Source organism: Macaca fascicularis, chromosome 3 (genome assembly GCF_037993035.2).
Source record: "Macaca fascicularis isolate 582-1 chromosome 3, T2T-MFA8v1.1".
NCBI classification, from domain to species: Eukaryota; Metazoa; Chordata; class Mammalia; order Primates; family Cercopithecidae; genus Macaca; species Macaca fascicularis.
Genome location: NC_088377.1, coordinates 12,329,505 through 12,347,141, shown reverse-complemented (window position 1 = coordinate 12,347,141; position 17,637 = coordinate 12,329,505). Strand labels below are relative to the sequence as shown.

At 46.4% G+C, this 17,637-nt stretch overlaps 1 protein-coding gene across 1 annotated transcript in view; it reads right to left on the bottom strand.

The window, feature by feature from the left end:
* The window catches only part of RCAN1 (regulator of calcineurin 1), a 98,830-nt gene extending 83,634 nt beyond the window's left edge, over positions 1 to 15,196 (bottom strand). The window contains exon 1 of the mRNA XM_045389287.2: positions 14,877 to 15,196. Coding sequence (XP_045245222.1) covers positions 14,877 to 15,119 — 243 coding nt within the window. The 5' untranslated portion in view covers positions 15,120 to 15,196. The remainder of the gene's footprint in view (positions 1 to 14,876) is intronic.
* Positions 15,197 to 17,637: the final 2,441 nt, after the last annotated feature.

Genomic DNA, 17,637 nt, shown 5'->3' with positions numbered 1-17,637 from the left:
CATTGAGTCTACTGACAAGATATCCACAACATGTTAAAAAGCCAAGTAGCAAAATATAGTATGCAATCTAATACTATGTAATGTAAACATGCAGATGGTACGTATTTAAGTGCATTTATCTTTCCAAACACACCACATATGTTTACACGTGTGTGTGAAAGGGTACACATACACTCAACAGAGGCTATCCCTAAAGAAGGGTTGAGAGAAGATGGGGTACCAGCTATTACTTTGATAGTTAATTACGCCTCTGTGATTTGAGGCATAATTAACAAAGTGATAGTTGGTTATTAAAAATCATCTAATGAATGTGACAATCTATAGTTGGTGCTGACTATCAGCAAATGGTACTTACTATGAGTTGTGCTCTTCAGGCATTTCTCCCCAATGCCATTAAATAGCCTTGTGGGCAGCAAGAGCAATAGGTGGAGACCTATTGCAACTGGAGGGTAACTTTTTGCTTAAGTCAGCTTGTAATGGCTGTGTTGTGTTCTCTGGCTAGAAGGGTAGATAAGGGACAAGTAACCCTGAACCTAAAGCACAGAGAACTGGCCCCAACAACCACGAGTCTAAATCACTGTATGCTAAAGCCCCTCACTCCAATCTTCAGTCCCTGGTACCTCCCTATGACACAGGTGTGGCTCACAGTACCATCACTGGGGACAGACTGCTGGGTGGCATGCTGCTGCAGGGCTGAGAGTCGCATTTTTAAAGGTTAGTTCATTTAATTAAAAGCACAGCAGGGTGCTGCCTACTTTCATTAAGAAAGGTCATCTTCCCCAGCATAATCTAATGGAAACCAGGGCAGCATTCAGAGATAGGAACTATCACAACTTGATTTTGCCCTCTTAGGGCAAGATACGGCAAAGAATGACCAGCCACCTCCTAGCAGGGTGCTGAGGCTGGCTGGTGCAGTAGGTGGAGATTTAGCAGATGACAATGTATTTCTGAAAAAGTCTGTTTTTCCTCTAAAAGGCATTCTAGGAACCAGGAGAGAGAAGGGAGAAAGGAGGGGAAGTGGAAGGTCAGGAGAGAGGGAGAGAAAGGAAAGGAGGTGAGGAGACAGGAGAAAAACCTCACCACCAAGCATTAGCATTTATTTTGCAGTTACAACATTTTTATTTTAAATTGTGCTAAGAAGCCTAGGATTTCTTTCTTCAATAATAATGATTTTTATGGTTTATAGTTCACGAGGCCTTCATATTCATTATGTTGAGATTTATTTTCCAAAAAGTGTTTATAATCTTAAGTTTTTTGCAACTTTGTAGCAAAGCTCATTTCACATTAAAACATCCTTTTAGCAAAGTCTCAACATACTATAGTGAAATTAATACAGGCTTTTCTAAGCATTTATAAGTGTTAATAAGCCTTGCTAGTCTGCTGGCATAGCATATATGGTGCTACGGTATTCTGAATATTCAGCATCTAAATCTGCTCATTTCATACACATATGCACATGAGTTCACAAACACACATGCATGCAGGTACATTTTTTAAGCTGCAGAACCCATTGGCCTGAAAAAATACACACAGTTTCTGAAAGTGCCTAAGTTACTCATGGGAAAATAAAGTTTACTGTTTAATAGACTGAACAATATTTTCATGTTCATGATGGTTTTTTACTTCCACTCATACACAAATATTTATTAAGTGCCTACTATGTGGCAGGCACTGTTCCAGGAACAGATTAAGCAGCTGCAAGCAATGTAGACACTGTAATCTTTGCATTTTAATAAAATTGCTAACTCACACTAACCACTTACCATAAGCCTGATATTATTGTAAGCTCTCTGTTTGTATTATGTCCTTTCATCCTCACAACACAACCCCAGGAGGCAGGGGCTTTTATAATCCCACTTGAGAAACCAGGAGTCCTAAGAACAGAGAAGTTAAGTTACTTGCCCAAGATCACACAGCCGGTTGCTGGCAGAGCTGGGATTTGAATCCAGGCCAGCCCTCCTGACTGCTGTACATTGCTGTAGTTTAACAAGAACAACTCTAAACTAAGGTGGGTGTCCGTCCATAAAGGTGAATGCTGTCCACATTCAGCATTCAGAGATAACAGCGATCACAAGTGTAGGTATACACACCTTCACACTCACTGCACTCTCAGCTGAGCCATGAAAATTACTAAGATTAATAAGCAGCAACAAACCCTGCACCTAGGGAAAAGAAAATAAATACACAGAAAAATAAGCGAAAATCAAACAGTGACCTAATATAAAACCGGTGACAACATACTCATTAACATGAAAACAAGATCCTTGATAAAGACTAAATAAATATTTTCTGAGTATCTCCTGTCCTCGATACGATCACAAAGGTTACTATGCTACGTGCAATCCTCATAGCATCCTAGTAAGCCACCATCTGGCCCTCTTTACAGACACAAAGCTGAAGATGCTCAGAATCTCAGGCACAGCCCTGAAGGCAGCCAGCTGCGTCCACTTCATTCCAAGCCACAAATGCAACACAGAATGTTCTATGCTAAAGTCACCCCCACAACCACCAAGCGCTCTACCCCACCCCATTTCACCCTGTATCTAGTTTGAAAGATACATCTCGAATTCGGCTATTCTAGAAAGTGATACCAATGTCATGTACCCCGAATCACTTTCCAGACACCTGCAGGTGTTTCCAGGCAGTTCATGAGCTGTAACACAGCGAATTTTTCCGAAGGGTGGTCTGTTTTGAGGAGCTGCACAGCAGTTGCACTGATTGCGGACCAGCCCTGAGAACCACAGGTTGGGTACATGTGAGGGAAGCTGTACAAATTCCCCAGAATCGTGACTCCAGCCCAGAACACTGTCACTACTGGACCAGAGCGGTGTAATTCTGGAATCATCCGGGTGACCTGCCTACTAGCAAAAGCTTTTCCTTCTTAATCTACTGAGTCACCTAGTATCTGAAGCCCGCTCAGAAAATTCCCATTATCTCTGAAATAAAATGTTTTCATCTGAGTTCTCTCTCTGTATTTCTTTATGCTGATTTTTCATATTTCATATTCTTTTCATGATAATGCTGACACTTTCAGTCATCTTCAGGAGGAGGGTCATTCCTTTCAAAAGTCTCCCCCTCAGGTGATCTCGCTCCCCTATTTGTATTCTAAACAAAGGGGGCAGCATCTCCCAGCAGCAGGGAATAGGTACACTCCGGAAGCGGCTTTCTCACCTGCATGGTTTCTGCTGGAGGGAGAGGGGTGTCTCTCCACTTGAAAGGTTCAATTACACACTTATCTTTATAATAATAGCTTCTCTGTAGCACAAGGCATGACTTCTCCCTTCTGAAAGTGCACTTTGCCTTTGATGCCTGAAATAAAGTGTAAGTCAACCAGCAAGCTCCACCGCAGAACACACATGAAGTTACTGCCCCCCAGCGGTGACCACTGGTCTTTGACCAGCATTGGGCTAGCCCTAGGTGCAAAGCTCTCAGGCCCCTCCACAAGCTGGAGACTGCTCTCCTGCAGCCCCCTACCTGCGGCCTGGGGACAGCCTTCCCTGGCAATGTTACCGGGTACCCCTGGTCCAGCTGGCTTGGACTCCTGAAGTCCTCCCAGTTTATATGCTCCGGGTTCTTTTGGATGGCTCTGGGAAAGGGGAGAACATTATTCGTCAGAGAATTAAGTGGGCAGAGTAAAACCAGCAGGCTGCAAGAAAAAAAGACCTGCTTTTGAGTTCTGCCAATATCTATCGAGCACCCTTGAGGACATTTCGTCACCCTTCTCAGCACGAACTTCTCATTGAAGAGATGAAAGGCACAGCCTCGGAAGAACCTTCTTGCCCCAGGACTTCGAGAGCCCCAGAGTCGGATATCCAGTTACCCCGGGATTCCACAGTGCTTATTATTTTTATAAAGGGTGAAGAAGCTTCATCTATGAAACGGGGAAATAATAGTATATGTCTTAGAAGGTTGTAAGGAGGATTCAAAGGGGTGATGTACTTAAAATATCTGGCACAAGTGGTAAGTGCTAAGTAAATAGGGGACCTATAATTGATTGTATAATTACTAATTATAATTTATCATTCAAGCTTCAGAGTGAGAGGGGTTGCTACTAATGATTTTCCTTGGATGACAGGCATAAACCAGGATGGACAAAGTGGGATGAGACATGTCACCTTATCAATCAATATTGCCATCATGACATTTGGAAAAGTCTTCAATGACTGGCAGATGTTTTGAGAAACATTTTACTCAAGTGATCTGGCATTGTGAGGCTATTTTTGGCAAATCTTCAAGCAGTAACCAGACAGAATCCGTCTTGGGGTCACTTTTTTTTCTTTCTGAGACGCAGCTTGCTCTGTCGTCCAGGCTGAAGTGCAGTGGCACAACTTTGGCTCACTGTAACCTCCGCCTCCCGGGTTCAAGCAATTCTCCTGCCTTAGCCTCCCGAGTAGCTAGGATTACAGGCACCCACCACCACGCCTGGCTAATTTTTGTATTTTTTAGTAGAGATGGGCTTTTGCCATGTTGGCCAGGCTGGTCTTGAACTCCTGACCTCAGATGATCTGCCTGCCTCAGCCTCCCAAAGTGCTGGAATTACAGGGATAAGCCACAGCACCCAGCCATCTTGGGGTCATTTAAATCATCCCTGACACACGGTTCAGATCAGTACTGCATATGTTTCCAAGACCCACTGAAGACACAAAGTTTAAGTGACTGAAATGTATCTCCTCTCTAGCCAAATGCTGGACAAAAGAGCGTATGGGTGGAAGCCAGAGAAGCTGTATGGAAAAGAACTAGAATCACACTGAAGAAATGCTCTTTTTTGAGCAGATTCCTACTTGGAAAAGTCGGATTTACCTTATGAGGGTGTGGGGAGTGAGAGGCAAGTGGGCTCTGAGTTCCATGAAGGGAGACGTGGTGTCTGTCATTCACCAAGATCTGTCTAGGGCTGTGCCCTCCTTACACTGGGGAAGTGGGCTGCCAGCCTGGGGTCCCGCAGCTGGTTTTGCAACCAGCACAGTGCTCAGAACATAGATGGCACCCAAAAGGTATTTGTTGAATGAATGAATGGAATGATGGAGCCAGGATTCAAATCTGGGTCTGCCTGGCGCCAGTGTCCAGGCACTGCCTTCCACCTAAGCACCAGGGTGCCACCTGCCTGGCACGCCATTGGCACGCATAAACATCCATTACATATATGTGATAGTTAATATTAAGTGTCAACTTGATTGGATTGAAGGATGCAAAGTATCATTCCTGGAGTGTGTCTGTGAGGGTGTTGCCAAAGGAGATTAACATTTGAGTCAGTGGGCTGGGAAAGGCAGACCCACCCTCTATCTGGGTGGGCACCATCTAATCAGCCGCCAGAATAAAGGCGGCAGAAGATTGCGAAAAGAGTAGACTGGCTTAGCCTCCCAGCCTCCATCTTTCTCCTGTGCTGGATGCTTCCTGCTCTCGAACATCAGACTCCAAACTCTTCAGCTTTGGGACTCAGACAGGCTTCCTTGCTCCTCAGCTTGTAGACAGCCTATTGTCGGACCTCACCTTGGGATTGTGTGAGTCAGTACTCCTTAATAAATTCCCCTTTAACTCCCCTTTATATATATCAATCTATCCAATTAGTTCTGTCCCTCTAGAGAACCCAAATACAATATAAATACATGACGGAAAGAATGAAGAGTCATAACTCGTGTGAATCTCGGTTTCCCGTAGGTAAAAATACTCTCTTCACAGAACTGTCCTAGGATTGAAATGAGATGTGAAAGGTATACGAAAAATTCACGTGCATTAATGCCACGCTTTAAGATGATGAGCAGCAGCTGGGCACAGTGGCTCACGCCTGTAATCCTAGCACTTTGGGAGGCCGAGGCGGGTGGATCACAAGGTCAGGAGTTCGAGACCAACCTGGCCAACATGGTGAAACCTCATCTCTACTAAAAATACAAAAATTAGTTGGGTGTGGTGGCAGGCGCCTATAATCCCAGCTATTCAGGAGGTTGAGGCAGGAGAATCACTTGAACCTGGGAGGCGGAGGTTGCAGTGAGCCAAGACTGTGCCATTGTACTCCAGCCTGGGCAACAGAGTAAGACTCCGCCTCAAAAAAAAAAAAAAAAAAAAAGATGATGAGCAGCACAGGCTTTAGAGTTAGCTGAAACTGGGTTTGAGTCTAGGGACCAACAGTTCCTTATCTGTATGACCTCAGACAGGTTACTTGGCCTCAGATTCCTCTTCTGTAGAATGGGGATGATAACAGTACCTATGCCATAGGGTTCTTGTAAAGATAAAATGATACATATTGTGGAGTCCTGATAAGTAAACAACAATGAGAAAAGCGCCCCAGATGGGGGAGAGCAATGAACAGCAATTCTGAGAAATGGCTAATCACAAACAACCCCCAGGCACGGTGACCTTGTTCAGCACATAGCCCCCTCCAGCACAAGCCTATAAAACTTCCTTCCAGCCTCTGCTGCTTGGCAGACAGCCCCTTCTCTGCTGTGCTGCCTGTTGCACCCCTGCAACATATTTTCATACTTTCTCTAATAAATCTGGCTTTCTTTACCTACAACTGTCCTGGTAAATTCCTTTACTGCCTGTGACACTGGCCCCAGCTAGGTGCACCCGTGACATGTATTACATAAACAGCGTACTTAATATACAAAATAAAGCACTGCATATTAATGAAGAGGAACTATTTTATTATCTTTAAAGCACAAAGACTAACAAAAATTAAAGGTGATTATTAAGGACTAAACGCTTGCATCCCCCAAATCCAAATGCGGAAGCCCTAATCCCCAGTGTGGCTTTATTTGGAGATGAGGCCTCTAAGGAAGTAATTAGGCTAAAGGAGGTCGGAAGGGTGGGGCCCTAATATAATAGGATTAGTGTTCTCATAAGAAGAGACACCAGAGAGCTTGCTCTTCTCTCCACACACTGATGAAAGACCACATAGGGACATGGGGAGAAGGGGGCCATCTGCACCCCAGAGGAGAGGCCTCACCAGAAACGGACCATGCTGGGACCTTGACCTCAGACTTGCAGCCTCCAGAACTGTGGGAAATGCATTTCTGTTGCTCAAGCCTCCTAGTCTGTGTTTTTTGTTATGGCAGCCTGAGAAGATTAATACAGTGATAAAATAAGACAAGTTATTGTTATGTTGAGGAACTTTATGAATTAAATAACATTTTTGTCTCTGAATTGTGAATTCAGGCTGACCTCAAATATCTCTCTCTTTGGCATTAATTATGATTGCACATGGGAATTTCATATGGCACCTGCTGAAATTAGTAACTAAAGGAAAAGTACTGGACCTTTCCAAGTTATAAAAGGTTTAGTTTCCCGAGTTCTTTGTTCAGAAATACGGTGGGTAACTGCTCTTGATACTTGGAAACTTAGTAAGCTAGCTATAGTCCTCTCAATGAAGTGCTCCACGTTAAACTGTAGCGGCTAAAACTGTATTCTTTTATGCAGCTGAAGCTAAAAAGAAAAAAATCAGATTAGGAAAAAAATCCTTTTTCCCCCCCTGCAAATAAGTATTTTTAATAATGTCAGGGATTTGTTTGCATTTGCTCCCTTTTTTTTTTTTTTTTTTCTTTTGAGACAGAGTCTTGCTCTGTATCCCAGGCTGGAGTGCAGTGGTGCGATCTCAGCTCACTGCAACCTCTGCCTCCAGGGTTCAAGCGGTTCTCAGCCTCAGCCTCCTGAGTAGCTGGGACTACAGGCACGTACCACGGCGCTGAGCTAATTTTTGTGTTTTCTAGTAGAGATGGGGTTTCACCATGTTGGCCATGCTGGTCTCAAACTCCTGGCCTCCCAAAGTGTTGGAATTATAGGCATGAGTCGCCACGCCCGGCCTTAGAAAGAAATCTTCATATGCATTTCTAAACATGGATTGTTCCACAGAAGTCAAAAAAGTTTACAAAGAAAAAAGTGTACTAACGAATATCTATCTGTGGTAGGCAGCCTATAGCAGGGGTTGCCAACCTCCGGGCCACAGACCAGTGCCAGTCCATGGCCTGTTAGGAAGCAGGCCGCACAGCAGGAGGTGAGTGGCGGGTGAGCCAGCAAAGCTTCATCTGTATTCACAGCCACTGCCCATTGCTCACATTACTGCCTGAGCTCTGGCGGCAGCACAGTCCCATAGGAGCATGAACCCTATTGTGAACTGTGCACGTGAGGGATCTGGGTTGCCCGCTCCTTATGAGAATCCAATGCCTGATGATCTGTCACTGTCTCCCATCACCCCCGGAAGGGACCATCTAATTGCAGGGAAACAAGCTTAGGGCTTCCACTAATTCTACATTATGGTGAGTTGTATAATTATTTTATTATATAATAATAGAACTAAAGTACACAGTAAATGTAATGCATTTGAATTATCCCAAAACTAGCTCCCTGCCCCTGGTCTGTGGAAAAACTGTCTTCCATGAAACTGGCTCCTGGTGCCAAAAATGTTGGGGACCACTGGCCTATAGGATGGCCCCCAGAGATCCCCACGTCCTGGTATTCATGCCCTTTTGCAATTGCCTCTCCCTGAGTGAGATTTGCACTTACCAACTCACTTCTCAGGAATAGAGTACAGCGAAAGTGATGGGATATCACTGAGATTAGGCTACAAAAAGATGGTGGAGCCCATTCCATCTGGCTTGCTCTGAGGGAAGCCTGCCGCCATGCTGCAAGCCACCTATGGAGAGGGTGCAGCATCCGCCACACGAGTGAGCCTGGCAGTAGATACCACTCCTTCAGTTCAGCCTTCAGATGAAACCACAACTGGTATTTTATTGCAGCCGTGGTAGAGACTCTGAGGCAGGGGCACCAGCCTAAGCCATCCCTGAATTTCTGACCCACAGACACTGTGACATAATTAACATTGATTATTTAAGCCACTAAATGTGGGGTTCATTTGTTACATGGCAGCAGATAACTAATACACAAACCTGTATTGTATATACAGACCCAATCACTCTGACAGGCATTTTATGTGTATCATAAAATGTGAGTACTATCAACAGTCCCATTTACAGGCAGGGAAACCAAGGCATTGATAGGATAAATAGCTTCCCAGAGTCACACTGCATAAGTGGGAAAGGCATGCTTAAGACCCATAGCCTTAACCAGTATGCTTCCCAGCCTCCTCAGGTGGACTTCACTGGGGAATGTGAGCATATTAAACCCAATTAAATCTTCAGAGATGAAAATAAATAAAACAACCCTACCCCAACTAAATCAAATAAAGAATTTCTACGATGATTGAAATTTACACAACATGAAGCCAACCTTTTCCCCAACGTCAAAGTTTGAGTTAAGGTAATTGATATTCTCCTGATGTTACACTTTGAAAATGTTTCTGTTTTTCCCAAGAAGAGCCATTTTTACTTTCTACTGCCATGGTATAGCCTCCTAACGCTCAGAGATCACAGCAGAATGATTGGCTGTGTCTCATCAGCAAGCTCATGCTTTGATGGTTACTAGTATTTACAAAGGAAAAAATTGTCTCTCACAACTGAACTGTATGTGACATGACTGGCACTTTCCAAGCATCCTTGAGATGAGTCCTAATGATTCCGCATAGAAAATGTACACCAGGGTCTATCCATCCCACACACGCTGATGTGTGCACAATCACTGTTACTGTACCAGGAGTGATGCATTCCCAGACCTGCGCAAACAGGCCCCTCGGTGATATGTATGAAAATGAGTGGATCACATTTTTTTAAAAGGAGAGAAACAAAGAGACAAAGAATATAGCCTGAAATATAAACATTGGAACCAACAGCCCCCCTGCTTTAGCTATTCTGCTCTAGCACAAAGCCTATTTTTTGTTCCTTTATGTAATTGTCCTGAGGCTGGAAAAGCCTGAAGTTGCAGGCAGTAACATTTAAAGCTACTGCTATGGAGGAAAAAATGCTGTAAGTAATGAAGATGACAGCAGATTGAGATGAGAGGGGAACCAAGCACTTGTTAGGGGGTGGAGTGGTGAGGAGGATTAAAAGCAGCTCTGGATGTCAAAAACATCTGATTTTAGAGTCAGAAACCCTAAAATTAGAAAAATAGTGGATAACTGAAAATAAACTTCGCACATATGTAACATGTAGCTTTCAAAAATGTACAACATTCTGAACCTTCCCAAATAAATTAAACGCCATACCATATTGGAGATAAGATCATTTAAGGGGAAATTTTATTCATAATTTAAATCTGAGAAACCGCATGCCTCACCCTCACACTAGGGTGAAAAGTGAAAATGGCCTAAAACTGCCTGGATTTTCCAGTGCAATAGAACCCAACTGTTACTCTCCCGCTAGGATGTCACATTCTACAATATGCTACGACAGACTGACTTGGAAAAGGAACAGGCAGAAATGCAGCCAAGTATATACAACCTCAGGAGTGGAAACTGTGTACATCAGCAGGGCCACCTTAGGTCCTCAAACACTTCAATCATCAAATTGCTTTCGAATGATGTCTTGCTACCAGAAAACAAGTTTTGGGAGGCCAAGTGCGTGATCCGCCGTTTGGGTGGAGAGTGAGCAATTAACGCGAAGGGAGGCAACCTAAGGTTGAAACAATCTCCTGGTCTGTGGGTGCCAGTAACCCTGCCTGCAGGCCACAGGGTCAAACAAGACTCAGGAGAAGGAAGCCTGCAGACCAAGGGCCTGGTTCCCAGTTCAGGAAATCGAGGCACAGAAAGGGTAAGTCATCTAGCTGGAAGTGGAGCTTCATCATATTTTCAGGGATCTTTTTAAGATATAAGATGCCTTTGGTCAGGCCAAACCCTGACTTCAGACAACGAATCTCAACCTCAACTATCAGAATTATCTGAGGAGCTTTCCAGGCGAGTCCCAGCCCCAGAGATTGGAATGGGATTGGAGTGGCCTGGAAATGGGAATTTTTCAAAACTCCCTAGAGACTGTGACGTGCAGCTAAGGTTGGAAGCACTGCTTAAAGGTCTCCACTCACATAAAGAATGTAAGGATGTCACTTCTACTTCTTTTATGCTGATCTGAATATTTTGTTATTAAAAGAAAGTCATCATAATACCGTATCTGTCACAAATCTTAGGTGAGTTTTTTTTTTTTTTTTTTTTTTTTCAAGTAAGTTTACTCAAGAGAAGAGAGTAAATTTTTCTATAATATTCTGACTTAGCCTTCGGACAAAGTTCTATGAATCAAGTATACATTCATATTTTAGACAACTGAAAAAGGGGTATTTGTTTCCATTACTATACGGAACTATATTCCCAGCTTGGAAATGAACAGAATTATCTGAGAACTCTTAAATTCCTGGTCAGCTTGATGATGACTGAATAAACTCTTATTCCAGTGAACCAACTAACCATTTTCAGCAATTCAAAGCACATGTAATCACTGGTTCAAAGCATTTTGAATTGCTTTGCTTTTCTAAATAGAAAAGAAAAAAAGACTCACGAAAAGAGTACTATAATGGAATATGTTCGTCAAATATTTGTACAAACAGAAAATAATCATATTTTAATAAAAGTTTTCATTCATCTGTAACAGTGTGAATCTCTAATACATTTAATTAACAAACTCCTTATACAGTATTTACAATATTGATACTGAGCCAGCCAATGAAAACAAATCTTACGTATCAGGCCAAGCTAATTATAGTTACAAAACAGCTTTCGACATAAATTTTCAAAAGAACTGTAGTTCAGGTCAATTTTTTTTCTTTCCTTTAAGACTAAGCTTACAGAATCATGTGACTATATGTAAAGAAGTTTGATCCAGTCTTTTTTCCTCATACCATCACTCTCCAGATCCAACAGACTGGCTAAGGAGGGGACGGCCAGACCCCCAGGGACTTTGTCAGCATTGCAGTTAATGATCTGTTTACACAAGGGGAGATACCACCAACCTAAAGTGGACTCACATTTAAATTACATCATCCAAAGGTGACACCCCAGTCTTAATAGTAAGGCTGCCAGATTGAAACCCCAGAAACTACATATTCCCACCTAGAAGGATGGTTTCAGCTAGATGAGAAATGGTCCACTTGCTGGAAGGCTTACCAAGGACCCGCCATGACTTTAGCTCTCGGGTTGCCCACTGCATAAAACTGTTTGCCTTCAGAGACTGGGACTCCCTTAGCCCAGCTGGTTTTTGGGTTTTCACTGATGGCTGTACATCTTACAGGACCCCAGAATTGAACACCAGTGCACAACCCTCCCTCACCCCCATTCTGAAGCTCCAGATTCTCCGAATGGAGAGAAGAGGCTCAGATGGAGGCTCTACCCCTTTCTCCGTCTCCAGTACCACCACCCTAGTCCCACTCCCTTCCTATCTCCCCTGGATGATGGCAACAGCCTCCTACCAGGTCTCCTTGCTCCCTCTCTAGCCCACCTAGTTTCCCTCCCGAAGGCCATTCTCCACCAGGCTGTGCAGTTAGAATCACACCTGAATCCTTACCATGGCCCCAGGGGCATGTTTTCCGGCTGCTTATCCAACCAACCTCAGCCACCTCCCACCTCTCTGTCTCTCATGCAACCCTTCATGTCCTTTAAATACATGGAGTTCACCCTGCACTGGAGCTTCTGCACCTGCTAGTCCCTCTGCCGGGACGCCGGCCACACAAACACCTCCTCAGGGAGCTTCCTCCTGTCAGCCTGGTCCAGGCTGTGCAGAGGCCTCCCTGGGCCACTCCATCTAAAGTGGCTCCCTGCTGACTCCTCTGTGTAAGTCCCCGTTATCCACACTGTCCCCAGAGCCATTATCTACCCTTCTGTGGGCCCTGAGAGGATGACCCAACCTATGGACTCCACTTCTGGGGCTCCCTTGCCTCCTGGCTGCCCTTTGAGTTCTGCCAATGAGATCAGAAGCCTGGGAATTTCTTCCCTGCCTTAGCATCCCAACTCCACACCTTCAAGTCTACGGCTCCTGGCAGGTGGCTCCTCACCTGGGTTTCTGGCCATGTGACTTCCTCCCCCAACTCCAGCATCCAGCTGTTGCTCATGGCTGCAGGCCTGGACATCCCTTGTTGGTTCCTTAAGGCCTGCCCCAATTCACCAGCTCTTCAAAAAAAAAAAACCCATGAACCCCCACAGCATTAGGACCTGACCACTCTGACCAAGTCCCCTCCCCTTGCTCTCTATCCACCTGTTTCCGTCTCTTCATTGCATTTATCACTATCCGAAATGATCTTGTTCACTTGCCTTTTTTCTATTGTCTATCTCCCCCTCAACTACTGGATCCTAAGCTCCATGAAAGCAGGGAGCTTGAAATGTTCCCCGCTCTATCATCTGGGCCTAAACCAGTGGCTGGAACACAGTAAGCACTCAATCAACAGCAAAGCCTGAATGAAGCTACATCGTCTCTGCTCAAAATATCACCGTGTCAGTAAGACCTTCCCTGATCATCTTATGGAAAATAGCCATTTCCCCTCCTCTCCCAGACCTCCACTCCCTCCTCCTGCTTTCCAAGTCTTACTTTTCCCTATAGCATCATTACTTTCTGATATATTTGATATTTCTTTATTGCTTGTTTATCTTCCAAAAAAAGGTCGCCCTGGAGGCTGAAATGTTATTTTATTTACTGATATAGCCTCAGAGCCTAGGACAGTACCTATCCTGCAGCAAAGTCTCAGTAAGTATTTGTTAAAATGAATAGCTAGTGAAGTGGGCAAACTTTCATGTAACGCAATTTCAGGATTGTCTCCAACGCTGGAAAGAATTCTCTCCAACACTGCAAGTAAGTGCCGTCTTACGTTACTTGACCTTGTTCTAGCAGAAAGACAGCCTAGAACGTCTGAGGAAAAGCACTGAAATGCTGGCTACTGCTTAGTTTATACGGAGGGGAAAAGGTTTTAGAGTAAGATCAATCAGTAAGACCCTGAGTTCCTGACAATTGTTGCTCTAGAAAGCATGCCTGGAAGCTTACCTAAGCACACGGCCATTGTAATTCCTTTCAGAAAGTAAGTGAACATATAAGTTATAAATAAATGACACTTATGCACACCATTCTGTGTTTCACAGTGGTGGTGTATTGGCAGCAGCCTTCAACTATAGTTCATTGACAGCATTTGTGGACCCGCAGCCAAGCGCTGAAAGCACTGCTTTTTTTGACAGCTGCTCTCCTAATGGGGCATCTCTCAAAGACCGGTTTCATTCTGCGACGCCCACGCTGTCCAAATTTTGCTCTGCACAATAACTGCAGATTTGAAATAAATTCCTCCTTCCCACCACCATTATTGATTATTCATACCTGCCCCTAACCCTCCAACGTGTATAAATTGTGTGGATTTTGCGGGGGAGAGGCGGGGGAGGGAGTCAACTCCCCATGTACTGGGTGTCCCCGATGGCAGCAAGCCACACCTTCATACAAGGGGGCAAGGTTCTTGACTAAATATCCTAAAGGTCTGAAAGATGGTCCCCTTCCCCCCAACGCCATTCCACCGAAACTGGCTAGCTGCTGGCTTATGAGCAACCACGGATCCTCACCCAAACATTGGCTTTTCTTCCAATAGTGCAGATTGGGAATGCAGGGACATCGTCCTATTTATGAACACTGAGTCACGTCGCCACTCAACGTCTGTTTCCTCCTCCCTAGGAATGAGGTGACCCCCTCCTCCAGCGCGTAAACGCGGGGCCATGGCGAGAGCGCGGGGGGCGGCGGCGCTGCCCCACCTTGGGGAACGAATTCACCCCGCTGGTCGCACCAGCCTGGGCGCACACCGGGGCCGGGGCGAGCCTGTGGGACCCCGCGGTGAGCTGCGCGCGCCCCGGGGGTGCTCGGGGACCGAGAACCTCGGGGCGCCGCCCCCACGCCCCAGCCCTGAGGGGTCCGCGGCCCGGGGCCCCGGGGGCGTCGCTGCCTCCCCGCCCAGCTCGCGGCCGGGACTGGGCGCTGCGACCCGAGCCGCCTCCTCGGGCAACAAGTGTCCGCCCTCCGCCCCGACGGCCCGCCCGGCGCGGCACTCACCCGGCACAGGCCGTCCACGAACACGCGCGGGTCCAGGTGGCAGGCGATGGTGGCGCTGGGCAGGTCCTGCAGGTCCACCTCCTCCATCTCGCAGTCAATGAAGCTCCAGTCGCCGCCGCCCTCGTCCGCCTCGGCCGGCCCCGAGAGGGGAGCGAAGGGCCGCAGCGTCACCCCGGGCCGCGCTCCCGCCTCGGCCGCCTCCGCCGCCGTCCCGAGCCGGGGCCCGGCCACGCCGTCCTCCATCCCCGCGCCCGCGCGACCCTATGCGCCCCAGCGGGCTGCGCCGGGCTCGCGCGCCGGCGCCTCACGCGTTCCCGTCTGCGCCCGGCCGGCAGCTCTGCGGTTAACCCCCTCGGGATCGCGCCGCGGCAGGCGGCGGGCTGTCACCAGGCTCCCAGCGACACGACCTCCCAGCGCCGGCCCCGCCCGTCACCGTTCCGCGCGGGAGGGGCAGAAACCCGGTGCGGCGCCAGCCCGCCCGCCCAGCCCCTACGGCCGGCCACCGGCGGAGCCAACGGTGGCCCCTTTAAGGCCGGCGCCGGTTGGGCTATTGTACCCCGCCCTTCCAGGAGACGGGGCCAATAAAGAAACGGAATTCTCTTCACGTGACCCTCCTTCTGCCGCCCGAAGCCCGAAGCCTCAGGGCGGCCATGTTGGTTAGGGGCAAAGTCCTCGTTGCCAGTTCCGCTTTTCTGACAGCTGGTGCCCGCTGAAGGGCGCCGGGTAGAGTCCTCGGCTCTTGGGCCCTTGGGGTAATAACTGGGGAGGCAACGTTTCTGTGGTTCCCATGTGGTGACGTTTTGAAGCACAGGGACCCACTTTTGGGAATTTAAGCGAGACCTAGTCTCGCTGTGGCTCTGTGGCCACTGGCAAGTGGTTAGATGCTTACCGTATATTGTCAGATATAGTCGCAATAAAGACCGAACTAGAACGATGATAACAATGCCTTACTTTTCTATTTCAGCGTACTAGTCACTATACCATTGTCCAAAATTTATGTAATTAGAAGTAATTTTTCTGAATTACCACTATGTTATGTACAATAGGACATAACGAAAGAATTAAGAGATCACCCCTTTCCTTTGGGGAACAGCGGAAAAATAGAGGACCTCAAGTGAGCAGACATGTCTCTTCCTGAAAAATAGAATTCTTTTTTTTTGGACAGTATGATACAGTGAGAACTTGGGTCTGAATTTTAGCTTTGCTGTTAACTACTTGGACAAATAAACTGAATCTCAGTTTCCTCATCTAAATAAATGACATATTACTAAGAATTCGGTAATTGCTTAATAAATGGTAGCTCTGTTTATGCACTAGGTTCTTTGGAGGTTGTGAAATTAGAGTTGTATTTTTTCTTAGAGTAGGCTTACTCTCTAGTTAGGAAGTGTTAGTAATTATAACAAAAAGTATATCCAACCAACAGCTGAGATTTATTCAGAACTTGCCATGTGCATGGTTCTATGATTACTATTATCACAGTCTTAGGGCAGTCTGTGTCCTCAAGGAGCGAAACCCAAGAGGAATAGTAATACCCATGCAGAAATAACTCACAAAATAGAATGTGATGTAAGGATGTGAAAGGAAAATCTTGGGCCCCCAAAATCAGTAAGGAAAACTAAAGCTGGAAGCTGGGTAGGGCCAATCTGCCTCCCATTCCATTCAAAGTCACCCCTCTGCTCACTGAGACAGATGCATATCACCGAGACAGATTTGCCTCCTTTAGAAAGGCTAATCAGAAACTCAAAGAATGTAACCGTTTGTGTATCACCTATCTGTACCCTGAGCGCTCCCTCCCGCCTCCTGCCTTTGCAGTAGTTTTCCTGCCTTCGTTTGAAGTTGTCCTGCCTCTCCAGACCAAACCAATGTACTTCTTACATATATTGATTGATGTCTCATGTCTCCCTAACATGTATAAAACCAGGCTGTCCCTTGATCACCTTGGGTACATGTCCTCAGGACTTCCTGAGGCCTGTCATGGGTGTGCCCTCAACCTTGGCAAATAAACTTTCTAAATTAATTGAGACCCGTCTCAAATTTTCAGGGTTCACAATATATTGCTGATGGGCATGTAAAAAGGCACAGCCACTTTGGAAAACAATTTGGCAATTCCTCAGAAAGTTCTATGTAGAATGACCATATGACCCAGCAATTCTTCTCCTAGGTATACACTTAAAAGAAATGAAAACAGTCGGGCGCCGTGGCTCACGCCTGTGATCCCAGCACTTTGGGTGGCTGAGGCGGGCGGATCACCTGAGGTTGGGGGTTCCAGACCAGCCTGACCAATAAGGAGAAACCCCATCTCTACTAAAAATACAAAATTAGCTGGGCGTGGTGACACATGCCTGTATGGGGTGGCTGAGGCAGGAGAATGTTTTGAACCCCGGAGGCGGAGGTTGCAGTGAGCTGAGATAGCGCCACTGCACTCCAGCTTGGGCAACAAAAGCAAAAACTCTGGAAGGGAAGGGAAGGGAAGGGGAGGGGAGGGGAGGGGAGGGGAGGGGAGGGGAGGGGAGGGAACTCCAGCTTGGGCAACAAAAGCAAAAACTCCAAAAGAAAGGGAAGGGAAGGGAAGGGGAGGGAAGGGGAGGGAAGGGAAGGGGAGGGAAGGGGAGGGAAGGGGAGGGAAGGGGAGGGAAGGGGAGGAGAGGGGAGGAGAGGGAAAGGAGAAGGAAGAAATATGCCCACACAGTAATCTGTACACAAAAGTTCACAGCATCATTATTCAAAATAGCCAAAAAGTGGAAACAGTCCAAATGTTCAC